At 38.9% G+C, this 14456-nt stretch overlaps 1 protein-coding gene across 12 annotated transcripts in view; it reads left to right on the top strand.

The window, feature by feature from the left end:
* Positions 1-14456, top strand: part of myo9aa (myosin IXAa) — a 173158-nt gene that overhangs the window by 134172 nt on the left and 24530 nt on the right. For 10 of the 12 annotated variants that reach the window (XM_081359637.1, XM_081359630.1, XM_081359636.1 and 7 more), the window contains 7 exons: positions 3487-3612; positions 3754-3903; positions 5791-6098; positions 8414-8592; positions 10199-11339; positions 14001-14088; positions 14260-14400. In XM_081359637.1, coding sequence (XP_081215763.1) covers positions 3487-3612; positions 3754-3903; positions 5791-6098; positions 8414-8592; positions 10199-11339; positions 14001-14088; positions 14260-14400 — 2133 coding nt within the window. The remainder of the gene's footprint in view (positions 1-3486; positions 3613-3753; positions 3904-5790; positions 6099-8413; positions 8593-10198; positions 11340-14000; positions 14089-14259; positions 14401-14456) is intronic. The other 2 variants (XM_081359629.1, XM_081359628.1) reach the window with 1 other exon arrangement.

Genomic DNA, 14456 nt, shown 5'->3' with positions numbered 1-14456 from the left:
CTGGCGTAAAACTTAGAGCACGAAAGTTGTTCGGCCCAATGAGATCTATATGTGTACCGAGTTTCAAATGAATTCATGCAAGTGTGTTTGATATATGGACCAAGTTTTAGAACCCCGTTCAAGGGGGCGCTGTCGAGCCCCCCTGCCACGCCCGGCTACCAGATTCAGCCCCGCCCTGATGGCCGCGGGTTCTGACCTGTGTGCAAAGTTTCAAGAGTTTTCAAGCACGTTTAGGGACCCAAAAGCCCCAGAAACCTTGAAAAACAAATGAAAAAGTAAAATCTCACTCAACTGACAAATCACCCCCACCCCTCACACACTCAGAGACAGAGAGAGAGAGAAAATGCTCCAAAAAAATCACATTCAAACCAAAATATCTGACTTTCTGTTGCTTTGAGCTATTAAGTGTAAATTAGAAAGTTGTCCGGCTCGATGAGAACAATATATATACCGATTTTGGTGATTCTAGGCAAAACTAAGGCCCCATTTTTGACTAAAGGTGGCGCTACTGAGCCATTCCACCACGCCCGTTTTTGAAACTTTGCACATGTCTACAGGCTAATAAGTGTGATGTGTCTGTTGAGTTTCATGCAATTTCAAGTATGTTAAGAGTCTCAAAAGCATCAAAAAAGAATAATAAAGTTTGATGCGTTGCCATGGCAACAGTATCTAAGATATCAATAATCCTTTCACAGGTCTACATCTGCCGTGTGTCTACATTATACACATAAAGTTTGAAGCAAATCGGGTAAAAATAAGAGAGTGATTTCAAAGCATTTTGAAAGTGACACACTTCCTGCTGCCAGTTGGTGGCGCTATAACTTTGACTCACAATAGTCACATCCTTGTGTTCGGCCTCTTACAACGAACACACTGCTGAAGTTTCATCAAGATCAGTTAATGTATGCAGAAGTTATAACACACTTCCTGTGTCCCATTATTCGCCATAAATTCGTTTCCTCGCCACGGCCAAACCGTTCGAGATATCAAAAATCCGTCCGCAATTTATCATCCTCAATGTCTTGACTTCATGCACACCGAGTTTGTAGGCGAATGGATGAATTTCCTAGGAGGAGTATTTCACATTCCATTGTATGCATTTTCCAAACAACGTATAATAACCGACTTCCTGTTGGGCTGGTGTAAAACTTAGAGCACGAAAGTTGTTCGGCCCGATGAGATCTATATGTGTACTGAGTTTCATATTATTACATGCAAGCGTGTTTGATTTATGGACCAATTTTTCCGACATAATTCCAGGGGGCGCTGTCGAGCCCCCGTGCCACGCCCGGGTACCAGCTTCAGTCCGGCCCTGATGGCCGCGGGTTCTGAACCATGTGCAAAGTTCCAAGAGTTTTCGAGCATGTTAAGGGCCCCAAAAGTGCCCGAGAAGTAGAAAAAAATAATAATAATAATAATAACAAATAATCCTACCGAAAACAATAGGGCCTTCGCCCTTTCAGGGCTTGGGCCCTAATTAAAACCATTATAAAAGGAATTAAGAGATATATGATACAGTTAAAATAGTAAAAAGATGATATATAGATAAACTTCTCATCTATCAAAACACCGGTGTATCATGTTTTTCACAACTCCCAGTTTTACTGAGATTTTCCCATGGTGTGATTACACTCTTTACAAATTCCCCATGGTGATTACAAAATTGAATGCCTCCTTGTTTAAAAAAAGTATTAATATCTTAAAGTCCCGGTGCAGTCAATAATTGTATCTATTAAAACTCATCTTTGATTATCTTAATTACATATTTTAATGCTTCTTCCTGTGAAAAAAATTTCTTCATGCTTTGAATTAGCTTGAATGTAACTCGACACCCTTGCCTCATTTAGTATGCATGGGCTCATGAATATGCAAATTAACCCCCCCTCCACTCACTCACAGCTCCTCGGATTACCTGATCCTCTCGCTCAGCTTTACTGTAGTAAACGCTACACAGTGACAATATTGGTTTAATCAGCCATATGTGTTTGAACCGGAAACTGATTCAGAAGAAGAGTGAATTATAGAGGATCGTCTACAAGGCGATGTATCAGAATTGTAGTGTGTTTTATGTCAGGCACATAACGGTAATTGATATGATTAGCTTTTTGCTTGACTATGTTATCAAACAGCTAATAATGTGTCGCTAATGTTACACAGACCATGTTCCCGTTCACCATCAGAGTCACACAGCATCAGCGTCCTTAGAAACACTCTGAATGTCAGTGGAGAAAAGCATGTAGTTTATGATCATAACATCGTAAAAGACTGAGACTGCCTTTGGTTTTAAGGAGAAAATACTCAGCAATGGTGTTGACTTATGAATTTACACATGGTTTGTCTTAAAGCATATTAAAAACACCAAAGAGTCATATAAACAACATGACTTGATTTTCACCACAGGGAGAAAAAAAAAATCATACTTTCCTCCAAACTTAATTTCTGATTCCTTATCCCTCTTTTTTGGAGTTCCAAAGCTGGAATCATTATTTCCCGTTGTCATTTCCTGTCCTGGGTGTGGCCGTCTGGGGATGAATGTGTTGTTTTGGCCTTTTCTACCATCCTGAAACATGAATTCAGCCCAGACACACAGCATCATGCAGTTAATGCTAATAGAATTTGTTTATACCCTAATGACTGACAATTCAAACAGAGTTATCTCTCTTTTTAATCATTCATAGTGTTTAAGGCAAGCCTTACTATAACTATTGTTTATATCGGGAACAATGGCCTTCACATGAATGTGGGACTTGAGGGTCTGTGTACTTTTGTGTGCATTACTTTGCCCAATTTTGAAATGGAAAATGTGTAGGACTGTACACACAAAATAAATATATATAACATAATAACCGGTAGCACTTTACAATAAGGTTCATTAGTTAACATTAGTTAATGTATTAACTAACATGAACTAACTATGAGCAATACATTTGTTACAGTATTTATTCATCTTTGTTAATGTTAGTTAATAAAAATACAGCTGTTCATGTTAGTTCGCAGCGCATTAACTAATGTTAACAAATACAACCTTTGATTTTAATAATGTATTAGTAAATGTTGAAATCTAAGGGGAATAAATGCTGTAGAAGTATTGTTCATTCTTAGTTCATGTTAACTAATGAACCGTATTGTAAAGTGTTACCGTATAACCTTTATTAAACATTTTGAAACATGAGTGCCTTGGCCTCCTCCAGTAATTCCTGTAAGATATGAAGCGGGTGTAGTTATCTGACTTCACAGAGCCTCTCTCTCTCTATAGTCTGCAATAAAAGTGGCCAGGAATAATTGCATACACACACAACGGCATCCCAGACTGTCCACCCCCGGGAGACTTCATCCCAGCACAGTGATGCTAGTGTTCTGCGCTTTTAGGCCGTAATGAGAAATGTCACTTCCTGGACACTTCACAAAGTCAATGTGTGTGTGTGTGTGCGCCATCAAAGAAATAGATTGGTTATGGTGGAGTAAAATCTGTTTTATGCCCTCCAGGATTTTGTTCGACACTTTCATGTGCTGTTACCCGAGGGAGCCGACCAGGCCCGTCAGGAGCCCATCAGACGGTACCTGAGCCAGGTGGACCTCTGTCCCGAAGGGTTTCAAGTGGGCCGAAGCATGGTACGATCATAGGACTTAATTAAATTCCTACAGTGCAACTTTTTCTGATGCCTTTTGGATGACACATGCTGTCCATTCATGGCTAGGCTGGTTGTAAATGTCCAGTATTGCATGTGTGTGTGTGTGACGTGTGTATGGCAGGTGTTTCTCCGTGAAGTCGAGCGTCAGCGACTGCAGGATCTGCTCCATCAGGAGGTGCTGCGTCGGATCGTCACTCTTCAGCGGCGGTTCAGAGCTCTTCTGGAGAGAAACAACTTCATCAGAATGAGACAGGCGGCTTGCCAGATACAGGTACGTCTCGGCTTACCAAATCACGTTTCTTTTGAGACAGGGATGTTCGAAACGGAAAGCCTGGAAATATCAGGAGTTAGTTGCATAAATACATTTTTTTTTTAAATTGGTAATGTATTTTTTTGTAGTTTAATTAATTTTTTTTTCTGTTTAATGATGATAAAAATCATTATCCTGATAATAATTCGCCTGGAAATATCAGGAGTGCTATTGCTATTTTAGTTGCATGAATAAAAGTCTAAAAGTCATGTTTGTTTGTTTTTAATTGGGAATGTTTTTTTTTTTGTACTTTTAATTGAATTTTATTCTGTTTAATGATAAAATGATTATCCTGTTATCATGAATGACTGGAAGCTCATTGAAGTCCATTCATTGGGCAGAAGGTGTCTGCGGTGTACTTGCAGAAATAAAGGATTTAGTATTAAATATATATTATTTTAACTCTGAATATGAAGTGTTTGTTCCATCATTCAAGGTTTTTTATTTTAAAAATAGCTGCGTTTACTCTAATAATCCGCTTGTAATTGGATTGTAAGCACACCACGTCAGTTGGAATGAATTGGCCAAATCCGATTAAAAATTCGTTCGGATTGTAAGCGGTGGTTTATATCTTTTCTGAATCTGATCGAGAGGACGTGTAAACACTTGATCGGATTGAAACCCGAATCTGGAAAGTACTGCACATGTGCAATGATGTAGAAATGGCGAAATGACGTATGACGCTTGGATTGAGTTTCTTTTGAAAGAATGAGTGTCATAAATGTCTGTCGTGTTATTCTCAAATTCTCCTTCCACTCATCGTCTGTGAATTGAAGCAGACCAACGTCCCACCAGCCCTTGTTTCTGTCTCTTATCCACAGACGCCTTGTGTTAGATGCATGAAGGGGCGTCTTTACTGCTTGATAAATATAAGCAGCACAACACAACGGTTCATGTGCTCATCGTCTCCTAATTAAGACCCGAAACAGATCAATATTAAGTCTGCTCTTCAAAACAAACTGAAAAAAGAAGCAATTTAGGACAGTAGTATCTGCAAACAGCGGGAAACTGTATATTTGTGCAGTGTGCATGTAAAAAAAAAAAAAAGAAAGAAGAAGAGTACTGGGCAATGATTAATCGCAATTAATCGCATCTAAAATAAAAGTTTGTGTTTACATAATATATTTGTTTGTACTGTGTATAATTATTTTGTATGTATAAATACATACATATGCATGTATATAGTTTTTAAATATTTAAATACATTTATACATCAATTATATGATATATAAATACAAATATTTTATATATAAATAACACATTTTCTTAAATATATACATGCATGTGTGTGTATTTATATTTATATACATATATTATGTAAACACAAACTTTTATTTTGAATGCGATTAATCGTTGCCCAGCACAAAAAAAAAAATCAAATCAGATTTAAAGCTTGTGACATATAAACCATATAAAATGAATTAAAAACGTGTTAATGTAAACGTAGCAAATGTGGATAGACTTGCTCTTCAGTATTGGAAGTCTATAACATAAATGGATCCTAAAACATTCTTCCCTAAACTAAATAAAAACACTATTCTTAAATAAAGAAAATAAAAAGATGAACACTTTTAGTTCATAAATGACCTAAAAAGCATGCAACTCCTGTATTACCTCTAATCCGCCAACAATACATGCAATTTTATCATCATCTTACTGGAGTTCAGTATTGAAAGTCTATGACATAAATGGATCCTTTTTTATTATTTTTTTATATTATATTATAAATATTTATATTGGCATTTGGCAATTGATTTTCTAAAAAGTGCATGTGAAAAAAGCCTTTTTCTCTCTTTGTCCTAAATGCATGTGACCCAGTATCTCTCTCTTTGCTGTTGTCTGGTGTAGAGCTGGTGGAGGAGCGTTCAGTCGTCTCAGATTGACAGCAGGCTCGAGTACGAGACGCGTGTCCGGCACGAGGCAGCGGTGTGTGTTCAGTCGGCCTGGAGAGGCTTCAGAGAGAGGCGTAGACTCTTGCAGTGGAGAGAAGCAGTCGTGCTGATCCAGAGAAACTGGAGGCTGTGTCGACGGGAACGAGCGGCTCTCCGGATCCAGACTGAATGGAGAAGATACAGGACCAGAGAGCTTTACCTCAGGCAGCGGGACGTCACCATCCGCATGCAAGCAATGGGTCGAGGATATCTGGCGAGGCAGAGGTACGCTTTCTGTAGAGGGCTTCACTCTTCAGACAAATTGCTTAGTAATTTAGGAGTAGTTCACTTTAAAATGAAAATTACCCCATGGTTTACTCACCCTCAAGCCATCCTAGGTGTATATGACATTCTTCTTTCAGACTAATACAATCGGAGTTATATTAATAGATATCCTGACGCTTCCGAGCTTTATAATGGCAGTGGATTGCAACCATCAGATTGAAGATCATAAAAGTGCATCTATCCATCATAAAAGTGCATCTATCCATCATAAAAGTGCATCTATCCATCATAAAAGTGCATCTATTCATGATAAAAGTGCATCTATCATCATAAAAGTGCATCTATCCATGATAAAAGTGCATCTATTCATGATAAGTGTATCTATCCATTAGGGGTGGAGCCGAACCCGAATACGGTATTCGGAAAGGCACAAATAATGTGTTTTTTACGAATACTTATTTCGAACAAATACTTTTAAAAATATTTGTATTCGGGAACAAGAAAAACTTTATATTAAAAAGCTGCGTTTCCTCATGAGACATGGCGACCGGCGGTGCTGCTGATGTGGTGGCTGAAATATTTTGGATTAGGCTAATGTCACGTTGTCATAAGGGGTAGTTCACATAGCGTGTTTTTTGCGCGTGCAGATTTCAAATGTAGGCGCGTGGCAAGCGCGCTTATAATAGAAGCGAGCGGCGCGCTGCATAGCAACGACAGACGCCACAGGAGGGCAAGCGCTTGTGGACAGGAGAAAACGGTGCGAACTGCGCTCTTCATGATGACGAGGAAGTATCAGCAAAGAATTCATTGATTTCTAGCCCTTGCATTAGCTTTAGATATATTTATGGAGATGAGAAATGAAATAAAAAGCCGTCATTATGTCATTATCAGTCCGTCAGAAAAGCAGTTCTAGGCTTATTCTTGGCTGGATAACTCTTAGCAGGTTTAAAAAGCTCTTTTAAAATTAAATATGAATGCAGTTTTGGATTAAATAAAAGTACAGTCAAGTCAAATAAAACATGTTTTATCTCCTGTTTGGTAACACTACAATAAGATACCATTCATTAACGTTACTTAATGCGTTATCTAACATCAACACATTGAGTGAACAATATATTTTTACAACATTAATTAATGTTTGTGAATGTTATTTAATACAAATACTTGATTGGTCATGTTTGTTCACTTCATTCATTGTGCATTAAATAATGTTAACATAAATAATGTTAACTTTTGATTTTAAAAATGTATTTTTAAATTAACCCCAAGGAGAATAATTGCGACAGTATATAGCCTAACTATTGTTTATTGTTAGGTCATTTTATCTAATGTTATCTAACAAATGGAATATTATTGTAAAGTGTTTTTAATACTACAGTTTCCATCTTTGTAACCGTGATATACGCTTTAATATATGTAAATTTAATCTAAATTAAGCTTCGGTACCGAAATTGTTACCGAGAACCGTGGATTTTCACAGGTATTGGTACCAAATACTGAAATTTTGGTACCGTGACAACACTAGTAGCTCTGTTAGCTCGGTAATTTAGACAATAGGCTGTTGACAGAGTAACGTTAACATATGTAATGGCTGTTATGTTATTTTCTTTTCAATGACGTTCCTTGTTACATGTTCATTGCTGGATTTATGGAAAAACATCAACCAATATTGCATATCCATAATTATTATAATGGATATAATTAAAGAATACTTACACTATAACGTAAATTAGAAGTGTAACGCAAAAAAACTGGATTTTTACACCTATTTTGAATTTTACTCGAATACAAATACAAATACAAATACTTTTCCCCTCTCAACAAATACAAATACAGATACAAATACCGGCTGCTTTGCACACCCCTACTATCCATGATAAAAATGCATCTATTCATGATAAAAGTGCATCTATTCATGATAAGTGTATCTATCCATGATAAAAATGCATCTATTCATGATAAGTGTATCTATCCATGATAAAAATGCATCTATTCATGATAAAAGTGCATCTATCCATCATAAAAATGCATCTATTCATGATAAAAGTGCATCTATCCATCATAAAAGTGCATCTATCCATCATAAAAGTGCATCTATCCATCATAAAAGCGCATCATATCCATCATAAAAATGCATCTATTCATGATAAAAGTGCATCTATCCATCATAAAAGCGCATCATATCCATCATAAAAATGCATCTATTCATGATAAAAGTGCAAAACTTTAGTTTTTTTTCCACTGTAAATCCTGTGTAGAGATGGTCTTTTACTGAAAATAACTGTTTTTATTGGGATTATCTTGAATTTTCTTAGATTCAGAGAACTTCAAGAGCAGAGATTAAAAACCACTCAGCTGCCGAATGGAAAAAACAATCTGTTAACAGAAGAGGACCAGCTTACAGACATGGGCTTGTGGGAAGACTCCTATGAGGAGCAGGACCGGAGCAAACCGGTCTTCAGTGGAGATGTTTTGGAAGAGATGGAGACAGAAGGTGCGGGAATAGTACAACTCAAAACCCATTTGTTTAAACAGTATTATCAGTCATGATATGTTTTTCTTAAACATTTTCCATAACTCTGTATTACAGTCATAATGTTTCCTTACGTACCATTAAGGCCCGTTCACACCAAGTACGATAACTATAAAGATAATGATAAAAATATAGTTCTAAAAATCATTCTCCATATTAAAGAATAGCAGAGTTCACACCACAACTGTAATGATAAAGATATGAGGGTTGGGATCACTTTCAGAACGTTTTTTTTTTCTTCAGCTGTCGAACGATAAAACACCTACAGCCAGTCCGAATCAATTCTAATTTAAGGGCTCGTGCATTTAAAACGTCAGACGACATTTACCCCTTTTCCACCAAGGCAGTGCTGGTGCCAGTTTGGAGCCGGTGCCTACACCAGTTCTTTGTGTTTGGACAGCCAAAGAACCGGTTCTCGGCCAGGAAAATTGGTTCCAAAGTGGCACCAACTCTTTGCTGGACTAGAACCGTTCTTTTACCACGTCATGCTTACGTCGGGGGCTGGGGGCGGGGTTATTGTCGAACTTCTTCTCAAACGTAACCTCCGTCTATAGTAATCCAGACGAGCAGCACAAATGTGTTCTAAACGTCGTCTTCTGACCCTGATATAGGATCGCAAAGCCAGGAGAAACATTTGCAGAAAGACGATGTAGTCCGCCATTGTAATTGTTATGCTTGAAGTTGGCGCAAGCGTTTCTGGGAAAGCTAAGACGTATGGCAATGTACACAGTTACGTAACGACGTTGTTCGCTGGGCTCTCTAGTCAGTGGAAAAACAAATAGGTTCTGAGAAGGTTCGCAAGTTGAACCAATTTTGAACCAGCACCAGTTCCGAAACAGTCCTTTTTTGGTGGAAAAGGGGTAGTAGTGGAGAAGTTAATCGCCGAGGTCCAGAAAAATCCAACACTGTTTGACAGTTCAAGAAAATGGATATGGAAAACAATGTTCATACCCTCTGAATGAATGGTGATAAATATTACCTCAGGTATCCAGCGCTCGTTTCGATAACACTGTATTACGTCCCTTGAATTTGCCGGGAAAAACACTAGGTGTTGTTTTTTTATTCCACTATATTGACTATGTCAGCTAAATTCATTGTAGATTATTAGCTCGATTACACTAGCTTCACTCAAAACATAGCATGCTGAGGTAAATGCAACAAGAACAGCAAAAACATGTTGAATGACTTTGAAACCGCAGCGCGCAAGCTTAGATTAAACAGACCGTGATCATTCGTTGGTGTGGATGCAAATATTGTTATCTTTATAGTTATCGTTCTTGGTGTGAACGGGCCTATAGTCTTTTACATCTGACCTTTGCTTCAACTGCCCAACTTCTATGCTGTCTGTAAAGTGTTGTTTTTTTGTTTCTGGTTATTGGTTTTGTTTGTATTCGACTGGAATGCGACATGCAACTGCACTGGACTGGGCAAATGTCTATTCCCCATTTATTATGCATGAACAGATTGTTTGTTCTTTATTGTTATTGTGAAGCGTCCTTGAGCTCGGGAAAGGCGCTATATCAATTAAAAATATTATTATTATTATTATTATTATTATTATTAATAGTTCAACCGACTTCTGAAGTGGCGATCCGAGAAAGACCCCGAACTCTGGAGGATCCCAACCAGAGGACGAGAGCCAAACGGGAAAGCCGACGGATGCGAGAGCTGGAACAAGCCAAATTTAGCCTGGAGCTTCTTAAGGTTCGATCCACTGGAGAAATGGATCTGGTGAGCGAGATCGTTCACACTCCTCAGGGAACACCGGATAGCCAGAGCTCCAAGGGCAGCTTTGAGCTACTCAATATAGACGAGTATTTAAAAGACAAGGCACCCTGTGCCGAACCAGAGGATCTCGGTTCTCCTTCTTCTGTCCCAGACCAACATGATGTGTTCTCAAACATTCCCGAATCCACTTTCCCTTCTAATATCTTACCAGAACCATCTGGCCAACCTCAACTTCCCGGAAAACAAAACTCGCTCCCTACTTTCTACACTCCTTCATCAGAAAGCAGCTCTTTAATCGTGAAGTCCACCCCGGGTCATCTTAGCAAGCCTACGAAAGACAAGGAGTCGACTCGGAGACCGATGGTCGTGGTCATTAGCATGCAGAAGGAAAGCGTCGTGAATGAAGAGGATTTGAAGCTTCCCGAGGTTAAAGACAGTGCCGTCCAGACCAGTCCTGCGCAGCCAAGCAGAGACAATCTTTATGTGCTGGAAAAGCTTGAGAAGCTCAATGAGGAAAGGGAAGAGCGTCAGAAACAGCAGCAGCAACAGAGTGAAAGAGAGATGATGGAGCAGATCCGTCTGCAGAAACACATCCTCGAAGAACAGCGCAAGCGTTTGGTCCAAAGTGACCGGGAGATGTTTGAGAAGCAGAGAGTCGAGGCTCTGCAAAGGATTGAACAGAGACTAGAGGAATCCGGAGGAAGGACGGATAGATTCGGACCTGCTCCCATTGCTCAACCCGAGCCTGATCTCAGCTCACAGACACTGGTTTCAGAAAAAGAAGATGCTCCTTCACTTTTCAGAGACCGACCGAAGGACAGCCGGAGTGTAGCCGAAGGATGGGCACCGAAGTTGACCCTGGAATCCAGAGGAGATGAAGCCAGAAAACGAATACAGAACATTAAACCGTCCAACATCAGCATGTCCGAGAGGCCTGGGAACATTTTCTTTTCTCCAAAGGCCAAGGTTTCCATCTCAAAGTAAGTCGAGTCAAGTCACCTTCATTTATATAGCGCTTTTAACAATATAGATTGTTTCAAAGCGGCTTTACAGTGATAATAGGAAATTAAAGTAACAGAGATTGTTTTGGCTTTATAGCAGCTCTAGAATAAAGGTATTGTCCAGCTAAAGTTAGTTTTTGATTGATTCACTTCCGTTGCAAGGATCATTAGTTATTGACTTAGGCCGTGTGTCCACCAAAGCGTTTTTTCACGCGGCCGGCGTATTTTTCCAATTGCTTTCAATGGGAAGTGTCGCGTTTTTTAAACGCCATGAGCGTATGGAGGCGCTGAGCGTTTTTTTCACGGTAAAAACGTTCTGCGTTTTTCTCAGGTCGCCGAGAGTTGAACAATGTTCAACTTTGGGTAAAACGCAGCGCTCATCACTGTCACTTTTTACCCAACCGTCCAATCACAGTGGAGGAGGGGCGGGACTAATACCACACCGACCAACCGCCACATTCTGCTTGTACAACGTCAACAGATGACAACAACAAGAATAATAATAACGAAACAAAATCATTTAAAACAAGAGCCAGAGAAAATACATTACATTGTATCAACAAATGAGACACTAGTAACACTTTCGCGGATATTCCGTATCATAACAAGCAAAGTGTCTGTTAAAAAACGCAACGCTGCCAAAACACTCTCAAGCGTTTCTCTCAGTTTTCAGCTGGATAAAAACGCTTTGGTGGACACACGGCCTTAGGGTTTCCCTCTCAAAGTAAGTGATGAGCTTGACCTCAGGGTGCCGGATAGTTGATCCCAAAAAAATCAGGTTCATTAGTTAACATGAACTAAGAATGAACAATACTTCCACAGCATTTATAAATCTGATTAATAAATACTGTAACAAATGTATTGCTCATTGTTAGTTAAAACATTAATGTTAACTAATGAACCTTATTGTAAAGTGTTACTGAAAATCATCATTTCATATTCAAATTTATATCATTCCAAACATGTATGATTTTCTGTTTGTCCTCTATCACAAACATAATTAGCAAGTTGCCCTTTCCTACACAACTAAGGTGGAAACTTGGGGCTGTCAGCCATCAGAAATAAAAATGGATCATTTGACTTGAATAGGTCAAGTCTTTTGAAGACAGACAATCATTTAGATGTAATTAACGTCAAACCTAGCGTGAGGCTTCTTGAGATGGCGTGTGTAAATATGTGAACTATATCGGCACGCAAAGCTGGAGAAAAGAAGGTTGTATGTGTTTGTAAATGATGGCTCTGTTTTTGAATAAACTCACTCAGGGTTTCTGCTTGTCCTATTCAACCTTTCACAAAATAGGTCTTAAATCTAGGGTGACCATGTTTTAGTTTTCAGAAAAGAGGACGGGGGGGTGAATGAATCAAAAATACTTGACAAATGCATTCACAACCTTGCAACTATGTTATTGTACTTCAATACATAAAGTAATACATCCTTTACATTCATAGTTTGGCCCACAACAATAGAATATATATATTTATATTTTTTAAATTACATGACACCGTTTCTTTTCATGACCATAGGTTAAAATAAAATAAAAAATCTACTACATTATTTCAGTGAAAAATAATTTCAATCCTCCTGATGTTCTCTTATACTTCCCTTATGTGGGCTTCTGGGTCGCTAGCACCTTTATTTGACACTGAGACGTGCGTGCCAGCTTTGCAGGTCATGCATTACACGGATCCCGACGGAAACCAAAACACGGGAATTGTCTCTGTAAATCACCTGTGAATTTATAGAATGAATAGCAATCCCGGCCGGACGCATTTTTTTTAGGTCCAAAAAGAGGACATGTCCGGGAAAAAGAGGACGTATGGTCACCATACCCAAATCAGAGCAGAAAGTCTTAAAGTCGTAGCATTAAATGTAAATCGTCCTCAATATGTTTGTTTTGTTTTCAAGTACAGATACTTATAAACATACTTAAATCAAGATACATTTACTTGAGATGCAAAATGAAGATAAGTAGTCTTGTTTTCTGACTAATTGAACAAACTTAAGTGACTGTATCTGTCAGTTGGGAATGAAAACTGGTTTCTCCTTTAAAGTAAGTTATAAGTCACTTTATTCGTTAAAGGTGCGTTGTGTAATTTTAGGAGGATCTGTTGACAGAAATGCAATATCATATACATAACTGTGTTTTCAGTGGTGTGTAAAGAGCTTACATAATGAACCGTTATGTTTTTATGACCTTAGAATGAGCCATTTCTCTCTACACACACCGCGGGTCTCCTTACATCGACCTGTTTCTACAGTGGCCCTAAATGGACAAACACGTCTTGTTTTTCATGCAATGAAGCTAGCTAAAGTCAGCTAATTAAACACTGACACAATCATGAACAAGTAACAATAATATTCGCAATAACATCGTTTTGCTGAATTATTAAGTAAACCTAATTTCTTAATTTATCTTTGTAAAGAAACCTCATTGCTTAACTGGCTACTCTCTGCTGTCTCAGACGACATCACTTCCTGTCGGCCACCGTAACTTCTGTTGGGTGCAATTCACAACCACACCACTAGATGCCGCTAAAAATCACACACTGCAACTTTAAAATTTCTTCACTTGAATTTAAAGTCTTAAATCTACGATCATTAAATCTGCAGAAACACTGTAACCTTTGAACTTCTTTCAGGTTGGATAAGGACAGCGCCAATCAAGGGAAAACACCAGGAGTCCAGGACGAAGTGAGCCTTTTGGGTTACAAACCCACTAAGAGTGAGGTAAGAGAAACACTTCAGGTCATGGCAGATTTTAAACGTCTTCTCACTTTCTTTCCCCCTCGTTAATGAATACATTTGTCTTTGAACTCTTTCTAACTCTTGGTGGGTCACCTTGACCTTAATGTACGAAGGGAGCAGCTTCACTTGTGTTATTATCGTTTGGTTGATTAGGTTGGCCGACCGGGTCATAAAAAAGCCCGTATGGCGCGGACGCGTTCAGACTTCATGACCCGCGGCTCAGTCGAGGGGGAGTCAGAGGACGAGGAGTGTGATGAGACTCCTCTAGAGGCTTGTCACAGTGACTCGGAAATGGTAATTCAATGGTCTGATCTAGCGGGCCGCAGGTCTCAGCCGCTCTCTCTCTCTCT

The sequence above is a fragment of the Scardinius erythrophthalmus genome (genome assembly GCF_964197995.2).
Source record: "Scardinius erythrophthalmus genome assembly, chromosome: 2".
NCBI lineage: Eukaryota > Metazoa > Chordata > Actinopteri > Cypriniformes > Leuciscidae > Scardinius > Scardinius erythrophthalmus.
The sequence above is the reverse complement of the archived record's forward strand: the minus strand, read 5'-3'. Positions and strand labels throughout refer to the sequence as shown.